The sequence below is a fragment of the Cheilinus undulatus genome, linkage group 15 (assembly GCF_018320785.1).
Source record: "Cheilinus undulatus linkage group 15, ASM1832078v1, whole genome shotgun sequence".
Lineage (NCBI taxonomy): Eukaryota > Metazoa > Chordata > Actinopteri > Labriformes > Labridae > Cheilinus > Cheilinus undulatus.
This window is the reverse complement of record NC_054879.1, coordinates 40,075,689-40,095,651: the sequence shown is the minus strand read 5'-3', so window position 1 is coordinate 40,095,651 and position 19,963 is coordinate 40,075,689. Positions and strand designations below refer to the sequence as shown.

The following is a 19,963-nucleotide window of genomic DNA, read 5'->3' as shown; positions in this document are numbered from 1 at the left end:
ATAACATCACCCAAACAAGGGAAGAAAAGGGAAGAATAATAAATAATCAAGAAAGTACAAAAAAGCAAAGTAGAAGGTGGTTAGCGTTGGACATCAGAAGAAACATTTAGAATGGATGAATATATCAAGAGCAAAGAAATTAATAAAGAAAAACATAAATTTTAAAAAGTTTTTAAAAAAGGTTGCATCACACAAAGCAGGACTGTAAAGGTGAGTTTAAATAAGTGATTAAAGAGATGTCACTGATTATGCCATCTCCTCAGACAGGTCCTTCCAAAGTCAAGGTGCCCTGATGGCAAAACCCCTCAACTTTGGAACAACTATGAGGACCCCTCCCAAGGACCTAATGTTGCATTTCCGCCATGGAATCCAGTTTGGTGACCGTATTTTGAGGACTCTTGCCTCACTTGACTCAAAAAGATTCTGGACTTAGAGAAGGACCTTGTGTTTCCACACCTTACTTGGTAGGCATGGTGTAGCCAGATGGTGATAGCTGCATCAGCTATGTAATAGCAGCATCATAGCACTGCAAAATGGTGAAGCCTACTGATGAATGCAATTAAGAAGAAGAATGGGACACTGGAAACAAAAGGGCAACAATGCATTATACCAAAAACTTTGTGTTCTTTCTTTTTGATGTGCTGACATTATTTGCAAAAAACAAAAACAACCTTGAAAGAACTTTCTTGAAATCCACAGGATATTCAAACATGGCACATAGGTGAGTGAATATTCTTTCGATCAATCAATCAACTGTAGTGCATATAGCTCTCTCTTAACCTCTTAAAGATGCTGCATGCAGATTAAAGGACATTACATTTTGGCTTTCCTACAACATAGTAATTATTTCTGCAAGTAGAATGTTTGAGTTAATTGGGTGGAGTATCCATTAAAGTTAAAATACTTCGCTTGAAATGTTGAGAATTTTTGCCATTAAATTTGCTGTTATTTTTATGGACATTTAGGGGAATTTGTTTGGATATTTTTAGGCTTTTCTTTAATATTTTGGGAAATTTGCTTGGAATTTCCAAGATTCTGCATGTAAACTTTGGGGATATATTTGTGTATCTAGGTTTCATTGGGGGTTTGGGGTGAAATGTTTCAAAATTCTGGGGCATTTTTTAATGGGAATTTGTTTGGGAATTTGTTTTGAAATTTTCAGGCATTTCCATGGAAATTTGGGTTATTACCTTTGCAATTTTAAAGAGTTCAAGTGGAAATTCCAGGTAATTTGTTTGGATGTTTGGAGGAAGTTTCCATCATTTTCATGGAATTTGGGGTAATACATCTTTACATTTTTGTGAGTTTGCATTGAAATTTTAGGGATTTGCTTGAAAATATTCAGGAATTTACATGGAACGGCCCATCTGGACACACATCCAAAGCATAATCTCAAAGACCTATCCATTGCTGTATTTTCTGCAGAAACAGGACCTTCAGGATATTTGTAGACATTATTTTCCACCAAACTACTTCCTGTGCAGAGAGAAGGCTTTTTAAAACTTTTCAGCTCCTAATGATCCCAAATAAGAGGGAGAAAGTAAAAATGATTCCAGACAAAAGCTCAGGTTTCTGGGAGTCAAGGGTTGAACGGGTATGCTTGGTACCCCAACAGAAGGGAGGCAAAAACGTAGGATAGCATGGAATGTGTTTTTATGTTTTGGTACCATCCCAATGTTTGACTGTGGAAATTGCAAATAATTCTGTGCCTTACCAAACCAGACCAGACTGGACCAGACAAGCCTACTTGGTGAAAATGCAAGATGAATGATAAAGGATTAGTATTTCTGAAACGTCATCCAGCAAGACCTTGATGGGCTCCAAATGGAATTAGTAAAATACTAAAATCAGGTCTACAATAGACAGTGGAGGAAGAACAGCAGTGATGTCATCTCTTTAAACCAGTAAGAATCCTCGCTGCTGCCAGTTAGAGGTGGAAGAGTCATTTATGGGGAATAGCTGAGTCATCTGATTTGTCCAGTCAAGAGAAGATCTCTACATTTTTATTGCTCTGATGCTTTAACTTCCTTTCATGCTCTTCCTGTTTAACTCTTTAACTCCTCTTATAAGCATCTTTTCTTATTGAACTTCTGCATTAGCAATGGCTCCTGCCTTTTCATTTAATTTTATAGACTACTCTAATTGGCCTGACTGTTTTATGCTTGTCTTGTTATTTCCTGAATTCCTGTCTTTGTTTTGTCTGTCAAATCACTCAGTAAACATCTGTTAAAGATATTATCATTATAATTCTTATTATTTACCACATCTGGGAGCTTTAAGTGTATGTGTGAAGTCAACTTTGGAAACTAATTTAGGCAAACACATCTAACACTCTCAGATTATACTGCATGTAAGTACTACCTAACTCAAACAACTAGGTGGTCCTCAAGGACCAACCACTAAGCTTCCTAAAGGTGGAATGTGTTACACGCATAAGGTCAAAGAGAGATTATGCACTGGTTGAGTTATGGCTCGGTTAAAGTTTAAGAAATCATTGTAATTGATACTTTTCAGAGGTTTGTGTAAATATTTCAGCCCCTATTGACAGATAATAGGTCTCCTTTGCCAACTGCACTTTTTAGGGCTGCATATTGCATTTTTGTGGCAACCACAACATGCCTCCAAGCAACTTAACTTCCTCTACTCCACAATCCTTCTTCTGGATAAGTATTTAAGACCTACTCCATGTGGAATAAGCAACAAGAGGTCAAGTTTGTGTAGACTCAGAGTAATGTAAATGGGTGAAATGATGGGAGTGTCCACAAACAAGTTGTTTAGACTTTCAGCATTATGACCAAAATGTGATACAACTACTATTAATAATGACAGACTTGTGGGATGCTGGACCACTGTGTTTAACTGTTTAAGCTCATTTATCAGTCATTTTAAGCATCTTTGGACAGCTTTGCAGAGAAATGTGCCACAAAAAAATGAAAGAAAACTGAGTAGAAAGGGGTGTTTTCAAAAACAAAACATAAAGCTGAACCTCAGATTTAAATAGAAACGTCACTTGTCTCATTCTAAAGGTTTAGAGGATCAGAACCAGATGTCTGGGCTAACGCTGAGAGCCTGAAAACTCATTAAACACTTTTACAGCTGAACTTGGAATTAGCATGTGTGTGAGAAAGAAAAAAAACCCTTATGTGCTACCTGAGAGTGAGACATCAAAGAGCACTGGAGCGACTAATGACAGGCCTATGCATGTCTGACTTCCACAATTAGCCAATGAGGCTTACCATCAAGCACCTAATCCATGAAAAGCTTGTGTTTTTGTCATTAAATACACAAAATGAAATCATTTAGGGGTTTGCAGCAAGATTCTTTTTTTGCAAGGAAGACTTCCATGTGTGTAGAGTTTCACAGAAAAGAGGAGAACCCCTAAACATAATCCCCACCCCCCTTTCAAACCCGCTCCTACCTCTAAAGTCACAACCTATCCCTCCTTGGTGCAGTGTCATTTCACAGTGTCAACCCACCTCTGGAATTTCAGAGAGGAAGAAGAGGAGAGGAGAGAAGAGGCATAATATGGGACAGAGAGGAAAGCTGCAGCAGCATTGACTGGAGCGTGATTTTCATTTTCCCCTGCAGGGATTTTGTGCTGTGGAAATACATGAAACCCTGTGTGTAAAGACTCTCCTTAGACCTGTTCTTGTCTAAGCACTTTAATGAGCGTAAAGCCCCAGGAGGAATAGTCGGGTCTTGGAGCAACCAAAGTCAACCCCCGTGGGAAGCAGAGCTCTACGGCTGCTCGCAGACATGCAGCCCTTCAACTTGGTCGGTGCTCTTATTCTGCTGATCCACATCTCCTCCGGCAGCACAGAAACCCATCGGTAAGTTCATGCTTCAATGCTACCCTGTTAGACCTGCATCTAAACTTTGATATTTGCTCAGTAAGTTATAAAAAAAAAACTTCTGGGATCAATCAAAACTGGCATGTGTCACCAAAAATAGTGCCACTTAAGCTTTGGCAAGCATGCAATTCAGCCCACTTTCTGTGGCCAAAAAAGGGGGATTACCACCATTTTTACCACTACTTCTCCAGCATGCCTGCCTTTTAAGTGGAGCTTAATGAGTAACATGAAGCCCGCTACTTTGCCTTTTATTATGTGCTTCAAATCCTGACAGGAAAGGCTGTTGTTTTAGCCGGTATGTAGACACTGCAGACAACTATGAGAGCTATGAGGGTGTCAGCTAAATGCGGCTAAGCAACTGTGTTTAACTGAGGAGCACCTGTCACACTTAGGAGCCCCTCTCATGTGGGCTATTCTGGTTGATTTCTAACAAGGATCAGATTCCACAGGTCCCAGTGGAGCCGGGGACGCTTATACGATGCTGCCCCTTTGACACATAAACATCTGGGGCAATAAAGTCAAGCACAAAGCCGAAGCATGTTGCTAAAAGCCGTGAAGTCTGATTTGAATGTGTGACGCTGATATCAACGGAAATTACAAATAGCATCTTATAATCTTAATCTAATTTACAAGTTAAAAATACACACATGCAATATAATCTATACATCATGTGAGTTATTTTGAATGCAAGTGCAATGTGCTGACCGCAGCTAAGAATATCTAGATCTCATCTGACATGAGGAACAGGTGGAGATTAAGGTAAAGTTAAGAAAAAAAGGAGAATGTTTTTGCAGAGGGTGTCATATGCAGCACAGGAAGTGTGTGATTAGTGTGTTTTCTTAATGTGTAGCCAACATCCTGCCAGCTGGCTGTGGCTCCACAGGGAGTTGAACTTAATCACAATGCAAGTCTGTGAGGGGCCACTTTGTTTGGCTTGTTTTTCACATCATTGACAGCAGAATTAGAAAAAAAGAGAGGATGCTGACAATCTGAACTTTGAAGATTTTAGTGGGACCTGATGTTTGAATTTGTGATCATTTAAACTGTCATCATGATAACGTGGTGCTTAAGGGTTAATTCAGCGAAACTGACGTTCTGTGCATTAACCGGTAAGAGCTATAAATTTTCCGTAGACACTGAAATTACATATCTTACCTCCTGCTCCTCTCTTTTCCACAAAGGCACTACCGACAAGTCCCTACTGGAAACCAAGCAGGTGTGTGCCGCTATGGCAGGAGGCTGGAGTGCTGCTACGGCTGGAAGAAAAACAGTAAAGGACAGTGTGAAGGTAAGAGAGTCCAGACTTACAGTTCAAAGAACACAATAAATAATCCCATTCATATTTACATTATTCATGATGGGTGATGACACAAATCCCACATTATTCTTAGATCAAAATATATCTAGAAAGATTTACAGCCTAACTATTGTTATTCATTTCATGATTTTTTCCCTATAACCCAGAAACTAAAGAAACAGACACCCAAGATTGAAAAACCTTGCCTCAATCAAAATGTGTGGTTTGCCTATAATCCATCTTTCACTAACCACTGATATTTTTTGTGGTATTTTCTCCTTGTTGAATGTTTTACCAGCTCAATGTGACCATGGCTGCAAGCACGGAGAGTGTGTTGGCCCCAACAAATGCAAGTGTTTCCAAGGATACACCGGAAAGACGTGCAACCAAGGTGGGTATCTGGGGTGAGGGTAGAGGGTCTGGAAAACATGGGGTTTAAAAGATCTCATTTCTAGCCTCAGGCTCATTCTGCAAATCTTGTATTCATGCATCAAATAAAGAGCAGCTCTGTTAAATTCCACACTTAGGTAGAGGCAGGCCTGCCCAAAGAATTGGCTGGGCCCCTGAAGAACAACAGCTCATTTTGAGCTTAAGGGGTGTAAAGCTATTATTGGGTTCTGATGTTTAAATTACTGATTCGTGCCACTTTTGAAACCCTTTTTCATCACCATTTCTGCCCATTTTTGCCACATTTGACTCTTTTAACCAAATTTAGCTACTTTTTACCCCTTTATCACTACTTCAGCCATCCATCTTTGCCACTTTTTTGCTATTTTTTAACCAATTTTGGCACTTTTGTTGCCCATTGTTGCCACATTTAAACAATTTTTGTGATTTAGTTCCCAATTTCACAGCTTGGACCCATTTTTGCTACTTTTTAGCCGCTTTTCACCACTGTTTCCACTCATTCTTTTCACCAAATTTGACCCATTTCACCTCTTTTAACACACTTTTTGCCACTTTAAACCTATTTTTGCTACTTTTTAAACCCTTTACAGTACCTAATCCTCCCACTTTTGACACTTTCTGCCCTGTTAACTTTGTGCCACTTTTTTCCTCTGTAATCCACTGATGCCACTTTAAAACCACCTTTTGCTGTGTTTTGCCCATTTTTGAAACCTTTTATGTTCTTAACATTTTTTACCAGCTTTTCACATTTTTTAATGACTGTTCCTGCCCTTTTGTGCCAAATTTGACCAATTTTTGCCTCTTTTAAACCTTTGCTACTTTTTAACCCATCTTCACTATTTTAGCCATTTATCTTTGCCACTATTTCTAACCCATTGTTGCAACTTTTAACATATTTTTGCAACTTATTTTTAATTAATGCCACTTCTTAGATGCTTTTCAACACTTTTTCTGACCATTTTTGCTGCCTTTAAACCCATTTTTGATCTATTTTGCCTTTCTTAACACATTTGTTTATTCTAACCCATTTCCTCTCACTTTTTAACAAATTTTTGTCACTCTATGACCACTTTTCACTACTTTTTTTGCCAATTTTAACACATTTTTGTCAATTTTCACTCTATTTGCAATCATTTATTATCATCCCATTAAAGTTATTTGTTTCATCTACTTTTTCTCTGGCATCCCGGCTTATCGCACATCATGGCTTAGCTATAAAGTCTAACATTAATTCCAAATGTGCCCAATCCCATGTGCAGACATTGCCAAAAAAGAGAATTCTGTTTTAAGAAAGGGGGGTTACATTTAGAAAAAGGCTATATTGTACTACAGCATGAATAAATAAAATTGAATTTTTATTTTTTGACACAAGTGGTTATCATTTAGCATAAATAAAATATGGTAATCACAGATTAACTTTACAATGGACCATGATTTTCCTGACCCCCATCAGCCCCCAGTTTGGCTGGGCCCCAGAAAGCTCTCCCCTTCCTCCTGCCTTATGGGCAGCCCTGTGTAGATTAAAAGAATATATTCTGGAGAAAAAAATGAGTGTGTATTGTCTTTCCAGATCTGAATGAGTGCGGACTGAAACCGCGACCCTGCGAGCATCGCTGCATGAACAGCCACGGAAGTTACAAGTGCTACTGTCTCAATGGTTACACACTCATGCCAGATGGATCTTGTGCAAGTAAGGATTCTTGTCCTGCTTCCATCCATAAAAGTTGCATGCTTGACTCTTAACAAATGTGTTTTTTGTGTTTGCAGATTCCAGGACGTGCTCTCTGGCTCACTGTCAGTACGGTTGTGAGGAAGTTCAGGGGGAGATTCGCTGCCTCTGCCCATCTGCAGGGCTGCAACTGGGTCAAGATGAGAGGACGTGTGTAGGTGAGCAACCGCAATCACAGATGAATGAATCATGAAGTGTTAACACATTTTCAGCATGAACTGTACTGCAAAGAAAAGCTATTCTAAAAAGAAAGCCAGGCCTACGAAAGAAGGAGAAGGAGTGCAGACTGAAAAGAGATCAACTCTGACTTGTTTCCATCTCAAGGATTTTGTATAGCAGAACAATTCTGTGATGACTCCATTATGTGGCTTTAAAATGCTTGGCCTGGAAATCTGATGGATGCAATTAAGTTATATTTCCTTCCACAAAACCCTTTAAGCTCAGTCAGAGCCAATCTGAAATGGTGATCACACAAGGGGAGGTAATACTGTAGTTCTGGAGCATTAAACTCAGGATTGAGACAGATCCAGCAGTCAGTCAGCTTTTCCTGTAAAAACAATTGATTGGTGCCTTAACTTAAACCTTAAGGAGACGGAAGAATCTTCTTTATCCCTCACAGAAGTCAAGTAGGATCTAATACTGAACCTGATCTAAACATAGAGCAATGTTTATGTCTGAACTGGATACATAGACTCCTCTCTGGCTGACCGACTTAAAGTCACTGACAAAAAATAGAGACACCGAAGGCATGCAACGCTAGAGAAGGGCTGCACACTAAATTGTACTTCTATTTTGATCACAATATGAGCATTTGCAATAAATGCATTGCAAAAGTTTGAATTTATCACTATAAATAATAAGAAATACTTCTGTAATAAAAAAAATGCTTTTTCGCTTACTGAGTATACATTTATACTATATACTATATATTTATATGTTGGTGAAGGTCTGAGTATTGCTGCTATGCTCTCACACGTTTTGATGCAGTCAGATGAAACTTCTATCAGTTAACCTCAAATGTATTATCACCAGTTAAGTTGTAAAAAAGAAGCCATTTGAGCATACTTTGATTTCAGCAGAAAAACGCTGCAAATGGCCAAAGCTAACTCTGATTCTTCAGCGCTCATGTTTTTATCCCACTTCATCACAATACTGATCTGTATTACTGCACATTTTGGATAAAGCCAGGTTTAAACTATAGTTAATTAATTGTAAGTTAATTTTTAAGATGATCGGGCTGCATTTCCCTGCTGTCAAAGTAATGTAAAATAAGTCCACCTCTGCTCCTAAATGTCTCATTTCACCCTGAAAAACTTAGAAACACCTAACTGGACAAGTCAAAAGTCAAGGTGTGTTATCAAAGATTTCACTTTTTACACTTTTCTTATTTCTATTTTCATCCAGAAGTTCATTTTCCCATGGTTAATTAAATTTCATAATCTTTGATTCAACCAAAATTCTTCATTTTCTTCAAAAATAAAAGCAAATATCCAAACAGGAATTCAAATACCGAAGAGGGGTCTGGCTGCAGACCGCACATCTCAGACAAACAACCGCAGACCACTACTGTGAGACACAGCATCTGTCAGGACAGAAATACATGCTACCACTTTCAAAATCAAACTGGATTAAGCTTTCAGTTAGTTTAGGATAATGGTGAGGATGAGGATAGCAGAAGTTAAAAATTATGCTCCTGATAGTGCTGTCCAAATTTTGACCAATTCTGATGAATTAATCACAGAGGCGAAGAATGCCAATAAAAATGTATGCTGATTAATGGCACTCTGATACCATCACACACCCAGCTAAAGTACCTTTGTAACCTTGACTGGAGCAAAAATCAATTCTCAGTGCTTTTCATTATATCTGATTATATTATATTATATTATATTATATTATATTATATCTATGATCCATATGTATGGATCAATTTCCACTTCTCCTTTTCCTCCTCAAAAGCTAAAAGAAAGTTTGCCATTCAGAAGCATGTCCTCTCTGATTGTTTTGCTAGTGTTATCTTTAAATCTACCAGTAATGTAATCTTTCTCAAGTTATTAACATATGGGATTAATTCATTAAAAAGCCTAAAATTAATTAGATTATTTTTTAATAGACTGACAGCACTAGTTCCTTTTAAAGGGGGCATTTTATGCAAAATCACTTTTTCAGGCTTTTCTAACAAAAAAATGTGCCCCTGGCCTGTCCACAATCCCCTTAAATACCAGAAAAATCCACTCTCTTCCACTTTCTCTTTCTCCACCTTTCAGAAAATGTGTGCTGAAACAAGTCGTTCTCAGATTTTCCCCTCATGATGTCATGTGAGGAGTAAGCACCACCCCCCGGTTTGGTTGGCCTTCCCCACTTGGAGGAAAGTTCCACCCTCCTCTCGTGATCGTCCTCTCAGCTGCCAGCTGACATGCTGGATAGCTCAGTGGGTTACCCTGCTGGGAGACTGATGGTTCAAATCCCAGTCAGGTCCTTAACTTTGGATAAAAGTGTTTGTAAAATTGTAACATCAGGAGTGCCACATCCATTTTCTAAGAGGGATGTGGTCAGGGGTGGAGTAAGACAGCTTATTACCATTTAAAGCCACAGACACAGAAACAGCTTGTTCTGAGAAGGGCTGAAACAGAGGGGTTTTTAGAAATGCAAAAATCCTATACTAGAGTGTTTTTTCAGCAACAACCTTCATAGGCATGTTTTGGGGACCTCTGAGAATAAGAGAATGAGAACTTATCTTGAAAGGGTAAAATATGTCCCTTTTAAATATGTCAAATCAGACAAGTAATCAGGGGTGGTTTGAATGTAACTACACAGTAACAGTCTATTGGCATGTTTGTGTCTCTTTCTACCACTTCAACAACATTATATGTCTAAAGTATAATATGAAGGTAAATTATATGATTTCTCATTAAAAATAGGCTGACTTTTTGGCACTGCATCACCTTCAAAAGCATTTGTCACCATGGAACAACAGACTGGTGTTAGATAAACACTTAAACACATCAGGGATTGTTCAAGGGTCGACATGAACAGGTTGAAAATAATGAAGCAGTTATACTTTGTTCAAATTAAAGAAGATTGGAGTTTTCTGTGATTGAAGTTAATGTGTACAACTTCCCAAGAATTGCTTTAAACAAACTCTTTTTCATTCAGAAAGTGCTCTTCGATCACCTGTTAAAGCATGATATAAAGTAAGATGTTTATGGTCAGCATGACGATGAATCATGAAATGCATTCAGTTTATCAAAGACTGTACGGATGTTGTTGATGTTAAAAACAGCTGGTAACCCCATGTGAATAAATAAAGACCAAGGTTATGGACACTAAACCCAGGAAATATGGTTGGCAGGAAGAAATGAAGACTCGAAAACAACCATCATAAAATATACTACATCTGTAATATCAGAGTGATGCTTGGTTCTTTGGCTCTATCATGAAGGTTTAACATTCACTACAACTCCGCTTGTGCTTTCCCGTGTGCCTATTTAAAACCTTCACATATAAAAATTAGATTTTCTCTGTTTTGTTTCTCCTCAGATATTGATGAATGTGTCACTGGAAAGAATCTCTGCCCATACAACAGACAATGTGTGAACACGTTCGGCAGCTACTACTGCAAATGCCAAGACGGCTACGACCTGAAATATGTTGACGGCAAATATGACTGTGTAGGTAAGGTATACCAGTTTATTATGAGCTGGCAATTCTGATTAAGTCTGCTCCTGAAGCTACAAATAGGCTTCTTCCAATTCCAGACCTTGATGAGTGTGCAAGTGCCACCCATAAGTGCAGCCACCATGCTGTCTGTCTGAACACTCCTGGATCCTACAAGTGCAGGTGCAAGTCTGGCTTCAGAGGCAATGGCTTTGAATGCTCTGGTGAGGTCCAAGCACTGCGACACAGAAATAATCATTTAAGAGAGGTTTACAGGATGCCTTTAGCCATTCACAACAGACTCTAAACACTCATGTTTAGGCCTTTCTCCAGATGAAAGTAGCAGCCACATGTCAACAGCAGTCCTGCCAAGGCCAGTTTCCTGCCATCACACTCCACTTCTTTTCACAGATGTTACATAGAGAGGCACAGATTGAAAACACACCTGTGCATGTATGACACTGTGTGGTAGCCAACAATCTGGCACAGAGGGAATTGGACAGGTTGTTTTGTACTCTTTGAACAAGGCCCAGACCAACAGGTGAAGCCTCACGTAGCCAAAAGGCATAAAAAGAATAGGCCTTGGGTTTCTGCGTGAATGAAGATGCTTTTATTTTTCTGTAGTCAAGCCCTTTTATCAGAGGTCATGGGATGGAGACAAGGGAAGTGCAGATGATTTCCTCAATGGTGAGATTGTGTGGAATCCAAGTTTCTGCTTCTGCTATCGCTACCTTCCCTGCAACCCCTTTCTTTCCTTCTCCTCTTAGCCTCTTTCAGATCACCTTCCTAATCTCTCTCCCACGCTCATGGCTGGAAAAGTTGTGCGTCCACATCTTGATAGAAGACCTGGAATCCTCAGCATGACCTTCACAATATATTCAATAAAAATGCTTGAGCTATATATGTGCATCGAATGTCGCTGTCATGCCTCATCTGCATGGAGTAGAACAAGACCAGTGGCTGCAAAACACATGAAAACAAATGCAACCAAATCCCGGTAATATACTCTACTTCCTGTTCATGATTGTGTTTCCACATGTCTTCTCTGGTTCCCCTTCCTGCCTGCAGCCATCCCAGACTCTCCTGTGAGGCCCAAGCTGGACAATGAGGACATCAAAAACGTAATTCCTGAACCAGTCGCTACACTGCCTCCTAGGATCCGTCAGCAGCCGTTCGACTATGATGGAGAGGTCTATATTGGTGCACCTGAGGAGAGACCAGAGGAGGAATTTCCTGAGGAAGAAGAGGAGGAGGAAGGGGAAGACAACCAGCTAAATCCTAGAGGAGATGTTTTCAGTAAGTGCACCTCTGTTTGGCTTGTTTGCAGTGAGTCTGTGGCATTCATGGTGGTCCTCGATGTATTAACCATGCACAGAACAAAAAACTCAGAAGGTTGTAACTGCACAGCACCTGAATATAATCATTTATATTACAGAAGGAAGTTGAGTCCTGCAGAGATGACTAGGGTGGGTTTAGGAGACTGATAAGGAAGTTGTCATGACTCTGCTAACTTCCTGGTCAGACAACAGGGTATTTCATTACAGCTTGGATTATTGCAGTAAAAAACTCACTAACAAGTTCTGTTCTGCAGGATAAATGAAAAGATGACTCAGATTTTGGCATCCAGGTGGAAGAAAATGATTACAGTTATTGTAAACTGACTACATCATGACTGTATGATTTAGCTGTCTGCACCACAAAGTTTCCCACTTCTGACATTTTCTTTACATTTAACCATGGGAAAAAAATTTGAGTTTGTCCAATTGGTGATCTTTTTCATCCAATAAAAAAACCTCTTATTTAAAAAGGCAGCTAAGCTGAGGTCGGACTTCACGTTTTCAGCACTATAGCCTGATCCAACAGTTGTCCGGTTTCAGGGCCGACAGATTCTGTTGTTTAATCTTGAGTTGTGCGTCAAAGTGATAAACAATCAAGAGCTCGTCTGAAAAATCTCACAACCTCCTGACAGAAAATCTAGCATGTTTGATTTTTGTCCTACCTCCTACACTTTGATCCATGGCATAAGTAGCATTTACAGATAGATGTAAACAAACTAAAAAGCAAAAGGAAAGAAGAGTGATGAAGGTCATGGAACTACGAGACAAAGGAAAAGGTTTTTAAGCTCTGACAACATCATCCATGCTTTGACTAGGCGTGGGAATCACAGGGTACCTCACAATACGATACGCGATACATGGTCCATGATACCAATATTATCACGATACAGCGATATATTGCAAGAAAATTGTATATCTAACTAGAGAATACAAAATAGTTTTTAAAAGGTCAAGTGCAGGATTTCTCAATTTATTTACTGCAATTTAGTGTCAGTTTCACAGATATAAAACAGAATTACGTTATTTAAAAAGAATATGTAGTCCTGCATCATCTCGCATTTTAACTATCTTTGTGTAATCCAAAGCCGAGGATTTTCCCCATTTGCTGCACTGAATTAAAATGCTCTTTGTTTTTTTAAGGGGAATAGATTGATATAGAGTGAATGTACTCCAATCTCTTATATTTCACGTTATATCAGTTTTTATGTCATCATGTAACGACAAGGTATTTTTGGAGGGAGACTATGGGAGACGAGCTGATCATCATGTCCAGCTTTAAGGACTAATGGACTGTGTTTTGAGGCCGCCAACTAGCAGCCAGGGGGTGAAATTACACCGCAAACTACCGCACCAACAAAGTCAATTATTAATTAATAAAATATTTAAACTGCTTAAAAAAAATTGATATAGTATCGCACCATGAAATATCATGATATGTTAGTGTATTGATTTTTTTCGTCCTACCCTAGCCTTGACAGTGTGTTGTCGAGAGACCATGACGGACCAAAAAAGAGATAAATCTTGACGAGAAATAGCAACTTGAGAGTAACGGCAGTTAGCATTAGTGTCAAGCTAGCTAATCATTCATTTAACAATTTGACAGACAAACAAATACAGTAAAGTACAGTAAATACAGTATGTCTGTTTACAGCCATGTTTCCGGATGTTTCTGGCCCCACCCCTCTTCCTCCCAATGCCATATGTGTAGTCTGTCATGACTGTCAGATTTATGCCTCTGCAATCACCTAATCTCACATGGACATTCATAAGAGATAAAAAAAAAAACATGTCGTATGAACTTTACTTAAGAGCATTTGGCATAACTGACACACTCTAGTACGATGCTGTATAAGGGCCACTCTAAAAAATAAACTATTTTTATTTTTGAGGTTATGAAGTTGCAAATTTGCTAATGATGACAGGTGATGATTCTGGGCTTAACCCATAAGTATTTCCTTATCACTCAGTCCCACTAAAAAGTATAATTTCATTAGGATCTCAACTGCAGTAATTGCACAAGGCAAACAGATTCACCTGGTGTGATTTTCTTAGAGGCAATAGGTCATTTTTTTTTTTTTTAAGGAGTCTTGTGTTTCTGCCCCTCCACTGGTTGAGGCCAGTGCTCACACAAAGGACCAGTAATGTAAAGATGTTTCAAGGAATTCTTTGACTCTGATGAAGAAAAGGCTGAACGATTTTGGAAAATAATGTGATTGCGATTTTTTCCCCTATATTGCAATTGCGATTTATTATGCTATTATTCCTTAACTTTCTTTTATTCCTAAACAAGGGTTGAACAGTTCTTTGAAAGTGTCTAATTCTGATAAATTTGACTCGTATTGCAAACTGGATATGAATTATTGCATTGAAGCGTTTTTGTCATTCTTATATTTAATAAGAAATAGTACAAAAATTAAGAAGGTAGGATTTTTTTGTAGACTATTCTAAAAAAATAGCACGTGAATGATTGCATGATATGTCATGCATAACATCTCTGTTACAAAAAAAAAATTTAAAACTGGTATTTTGACACAAATTTTAGGTAAAAGAAATATTACTCCTTTTGTGATTTGAAAATTGTAGCAGGCCAAATTGCGATTTAATCCAATTTTCCATTAATTGCCCAGCCCTGATGTAGATGCAGGGTGTGTCGAAAAAATGGACCCTGATTCAAGTGCAAAAAGTGACTTTTGTGCTCCAGTTTCATCTCTGGATTGGCCTGTGAGAAGGAATCCATAGAAACATTTTTGAAGGTTATAGTTGACCTTACAACCTGAAAAAGTCAAAGTTTTGGTTCCTGTTGATCTATGACTTTTTTCCTTGAAAATTTAGATTTTTTTAATGTGTATTCCCGACTGAAACACTTGAAAATCTCAAGTTTCTTTTCTTGTAAATTTCCTAACTCTTTAAAAGAGTGGTTTTTTTTTCATTACTTTACAATTTAATAAATCAATACTACAATACTTCTGATAGTGCGCTCATTAGACAGTATCTACCTGTATGTTAAGATGTTATATATGCACATCTCTTTTAGCAATTCCTTTTTTCACACACATAGCATCTAAATTTGGCGGTAATTATTGATGTATTTGACACTACAATTTAAAAAATAACCAAAGGCCATTCTTCAATTGTGTCTCACTTCATCTTGGTACAATTTCAAATTCTATTAGCCAGGCATCCAGCAAAAACCAACTGATACATTTTCCGCTTTTAAAGTTAACCCCTGCTGCACTCTTAAGGTATAAAATTGCAGGTCAGGTCAAAGACAATGACCAGAGAAGAACAGACGGCGTGTCCCTACATGTCCACCTGTTGACCTCTAGACCCTCTAAGACCTTCATAAGTCCTTTTCTTGAGGTTTAGTGTTGTTTGGGATTGGGCTAGAACATGTTCGGCAATTAGAGATGTCCAAGTCATGCTGAATATTTGGACAAATAGAAATAACATTGATCATGATGTTATGTATTTCACCACCATAAAAATTTAAGTCAGTGTAATCAGATTATATCAGTTGTTGTATTCATAGTGGTGTGTTTATTCAGCATGGAAACAGATTCAGATCTTTTCATGGTGTGTTCATGCAGAGGTATGCAGCTCATTGAGAAAACCCCCATAAATGAGGTTACCTTTCACCACTAATCTCCATCTTTATGGAAACACCCGAGTGTGTGTAAGAACTCAGATAGCAAGAGGAGACAGGCCCCAAGACATCCATCACCTCCGGGAAGGAATTTTACTCTGTCGGCATGTGAGAGCCTAGGGATAAAACTCATCCTGGGTCTGCTTCCCACCTCCTGGGACAAGGGGGGGTGAGGAAGGGTGGGAGGTTACAAAGCCTTCAAGCCTTTTATTATGTTTTCCCCAAAACAGCTGTTGCGCAAACAGACTTGACTCCTTGTAGGAAAGTCTGTCATCAGCACTCCAGACCCCTCTAACACAAGACCCACTCTGGCTGGGCAGGTTCAATAACCCCAGCTGTCACTCTTCTGGCTGTCTATGGCTGCTTGTCATGGGGGTGGCTAGCTGCAAAGAGCTTTAAAATACTTGCAAGGCTGAAGTCTTAAGCTGTAGTTTCATCTTGAGACATGAGTGACAGCAGGGCAGGTCTGTGCATGCTGGGTAAAAAGGCTTTTTCTGGCTTTGTTTCACTCAAGCTAATCTCATTGGAGGATATTTTTGGGAATGTTTGGGGATCAAATATTCAAAGAGAAATTAAAAAAGGCAGAAGTTATTTAATTGTCCGGTTTACTGGATTGTGTAAGGGCATAAACTGCGATACAATCTACATTTACTTGTAACATTTAAATATTATATGCACAGTTTTTATCTTTATAGAAACCCTGAGCTAAAAATAATGTAATTTTATACAGTTGCCAGGAAGTTACGATGAGTTTGGAAATTTAAACTTCAGTATGATACTACTCAGGTCAAACAGTATCGATACCTGCTCCAATACTTCTGCAAAAAAGTCCTGGGCACCCCATACTGTCTAAATGGAACTGCCAATGTATTTTTGCAATTTAAACCTCACACAAAAAACACAAACATTCGTGTTCGGTAGATTATTTCTATGTTGCAAAAATGCTTCTTGGCAATATTCTTATACCAATGGAAAGCCTCTTTATTTCCCCTCCACAAATGTTCAGTGGGGTTGAGGGCGAGCAATGTCATCTTGGAGGACAGAGTTTGGTCCCAGACTGTGGAGATATGAGATTTCCATAACCTTGCAAAGCAGATGGATATGCCCGTTTCTGTGTTTCTCACTGGCGAATCCATCTTGCAAAGCTCCCATCATGACGTAAGCAAGCAGCGACAAGAGGTCGGTGCAGATATGGTGGAAGACATTAGCATGGATGCTGTTAAAGCGTCAATTTTATCAGAACTTGACGACATTTCTTTGTTTAAAGAAGAAAAAAAGAACAGCATTGAGTTGTTTTCTTTTAAAAAATGACAAAAGTCATGTACTGACTGTCTAAAGGGGAGGGCCCATGCTCATAGGTGCTGGCAATCAGGTGCCAATCAAAACAAGAGCAAATAGCAACAGCAAAATAAGCTGTTTGACATTGCCAGAAAAGTTATGCTTTTTTTTATGGGTGAACCCACATAATCAGCTCTGCTGCTCATCCTACAAACACATGTTCATTTTGAATGTGGCACCATTTTAATAGGGAAATAAACAGGCTCCCCCCAGCAGTGATTTATTTCCAAGAAGCATTGTTACAACAAAACCTCACTTTTTGTTCTAAGTTCAGATGGTGAGCAGGATTTTGCCAGTAATAACTGATAGATGCATTTGTACTTTGCAATACTTTTAATTATCAAAGCAAGAGACTGTATCATTTTTAGAAATATGGTATGAAAATATATTGCAGTGTCTTTTTTAAAGTAATATTTAAAGTAATATTTGTCATGTTTGTTGATTTACAATGCAACAGCTGAAACATCTTTGCCTTGTTTTTGAGAAATGAAGCATTTTCATTTGACTAAAATTAATGCATTTATTCTCTTTTATTCCCTGACATAGTTTCAGAGGACTTTGAGTCTGTTTTTGGTCCGGCAACAGAGGTAAAAGAAATAGAACTGGCACCAGCTCAGGAAGGTAATCATATGTCTTTTTATGCCATTGCATGCATAATGATCATCCATATTACTGTTTCTGATGTGTTCTCATGACTCTACTAGAGTTTATCATGGATTGCAACTTTGATCAGGGAGCATGCGAGTGGGTCCAAGACAAGGATGATGACATGGACTGGAGTGTAGCCTACCATAATGAAGGTAAAAGGTTTTTGGTAAATGGTTTGTTGGTTAAGATTAATTCATTGTCATTCATGTAGATGTACTCACTCATTCTGCAAACTCTCAGGTGCTGGTGCTGAGTACTATATGGCCATGAGTGGGCTGGTAGGAGAGCAGGATGATGTAGCCAAGCTGAAGCTGCTCTTAAGTGACCGGACCCAGCAGGGCAGCTTCTGCCTCACCTTTGACTATCGGGTTGTAGGCCGCAACGTGGGAACTCTCAGGGTGCTGCTGGATAACATTGCTTACCCAGTGTGGGAGCAGAGTCAAAGCAGAGACCAGGCCTGGCAGACAGAGCTCCTCACTGTGACCTGGAAAGAGGTGGCCCCAGAATCTGTGAGTCATTTTCCTTCTTAAAATCCAAAGAATACAAAAAAAAAAAAAAAATACACAAGTGTTTAAAAACATACTACAACCTCAGGGTGTAATGCTACCATTGACTGTCTTTTAGATTGTCTTTGAAGCTCAGCGTGGGAACGGTGTTGGAGGAGAGATTGGCCTGGACAATGTTGTTTTGACCTCAGGGCCCTGTCAAGAGGACGTCGGCCCCTTGTTTTAAGAGTCTCCACACAAGGTTTAGAATTTGAAAACCTGCTCTTAGTATCACAAGTCAGAGATTCAAGTGTCCTGTCTCTTCCTTTGGAAGATGTTTTTTCATTTGCCATATTTTCTAAAGGATATCCTCATAATCTTAGCGACATGGTCCAAAAGACATACAAAGTACAATTTACATTTTACTATATGGAGCATGTGGGTATATCTACACATCATGTGATAATAAAGTGTGTTCTGTAATGGTCAAAACTGTCCCTGATGACACGGAAAACACAGATCTCAGGAAAGAGTGTCCGTTTGCTTGGCTGAACAGTTCTGTGCTTAGGATTCTTGCGTATGTGATTTGAAAAAGTTAACTGAACATAATCTTTGATGTGTAATGTGAATTCTTATTGAATTATAGTTGAGATTCAATCGTTTTTTTGAAGGCTGGCTAGTTAAGTTAGTATCAGTGCATACCTGCTGTAAATTTTGCTTTCATATCATACTGTAACATTACAATAAATCTGTTTTTTCTACCTTTGTATACTGTCTTTTTTGCACCCACAAATTACATTACATGACTAATATGCTGACAAAGGCATATCTGTTGACCAATGCTGCTGATTCAAGATAATTTGACTGACTTAATAAAGGGGTAATTTTAGAAAATTGAGTCTACTAACCAAAGAAACTGTAACAATATGTTTATGGATACTGGGCTGGTAATTTGTGGCAGAAGTGTCATTTTACAATATGAAGGAGATAAGTATACTTAATGATAGCAGAATTACCTATTTGGAGGAAAAATGTTAAAGGCAGGCTTGGATACCAAAGAGACGCCTTTTAAAGGACTGCCAGTGCACGTTTAGATATGACAGGTTTTTCCTCCAGATTTTTGGGGCTTTTTGGGGCCCTGCCAAACTGGGGGTCCATGACTGAATAGAAACACAATCCACTGTAAAGTTGAACTGTGAATACCATATCTATATTTACCCGAGATAATAACCACACGTATTAAAGAAAAAAAATCTTTTTTAGTTTATTCATGCTGTAGTAAAATGTAGCCTTTTTAAAATGTAAACCCCTTTCTTTAAACAGAAATATTTTCGGTATTGTTTGCAGTGTGGATTGGACACTTTTGGAAGTAATGCTAGCCTTCATAGCTAAGCCATGATGTGCACAAATGTTCAGATATGCCAAAGTAAAAAGCAGTAGGAACTGAAATAACTTTGAGTGGAAGATATTAGATTGCAAAAAAAATGGAGAAAAAAAACTGTGAAATTTGACAAAAATGTGTTGAAACTGTCAAATATTCATGGGAAAAAAAGCGGTGAAAGTGGTTACA

General features: G+C 38.6%; 1 protein-coding gene across 1 annotated transcript; it reads left to right on the top strand.

The window, feature by feature from the left end:
• Positions 1–3,756: 3,756 nt before the first annotated feature.
• On the top strand, positions 3,757–18,640 carry egfl6 (EGF-like-domain, multiple 6). The gene is made up of 13 exons (XM_041807751.1): positions 3,757–3,830; positions 5,033–5,139; positions 5,447–5,539; positions 7,127–7,246; positions 7,324–7,443; positions 10,826–10,960; positions 11,044–11,166; positions 11,567–11,629; positions 12,011–12,238; positions 17,807–17,881; positions 17,965–18,060; positions 18,149–18,417; positions 18,533–18,640. The coding sequence occupies exons 1-13, from the start codon at positions 3,757–3,759 to the stop codon at positions 18,638–18,640; spliced, it is 1,611 nt and encodes a 536-aa protein (XP_041663685.1).
• Positions 18,641–19,963: the final 1,323 nt, after the last annotated feature.

What these genes read in the sequence shown, in the direction of transcription:
- egfl6 (XM_041807751.1), top strand. Translation starts at nt 3,757, where the DNA reads ATGCAGCCCTTCAACTTGGTCGGTGCTCTTATTCTGCTGATCCACATC. An exon ending in AGATGAGAGGACGTGTGTAG is followed by an intron (nt 7,444 to 10,825) that starts GTGAGCAACCGC and finishes GTTTCTCCTCAG; the next exon opens with ATATTGATGAATGTGTCACT. An exon ending in TCCTAGAGGAGATGTTTTCA is followed by an intron (nt 12,239 to 17,806) that starts GTAAGTGCACCT and finishes TCCCTGACATAG; the next exon opens with TTTCAGAGGACTTTGAGTCT.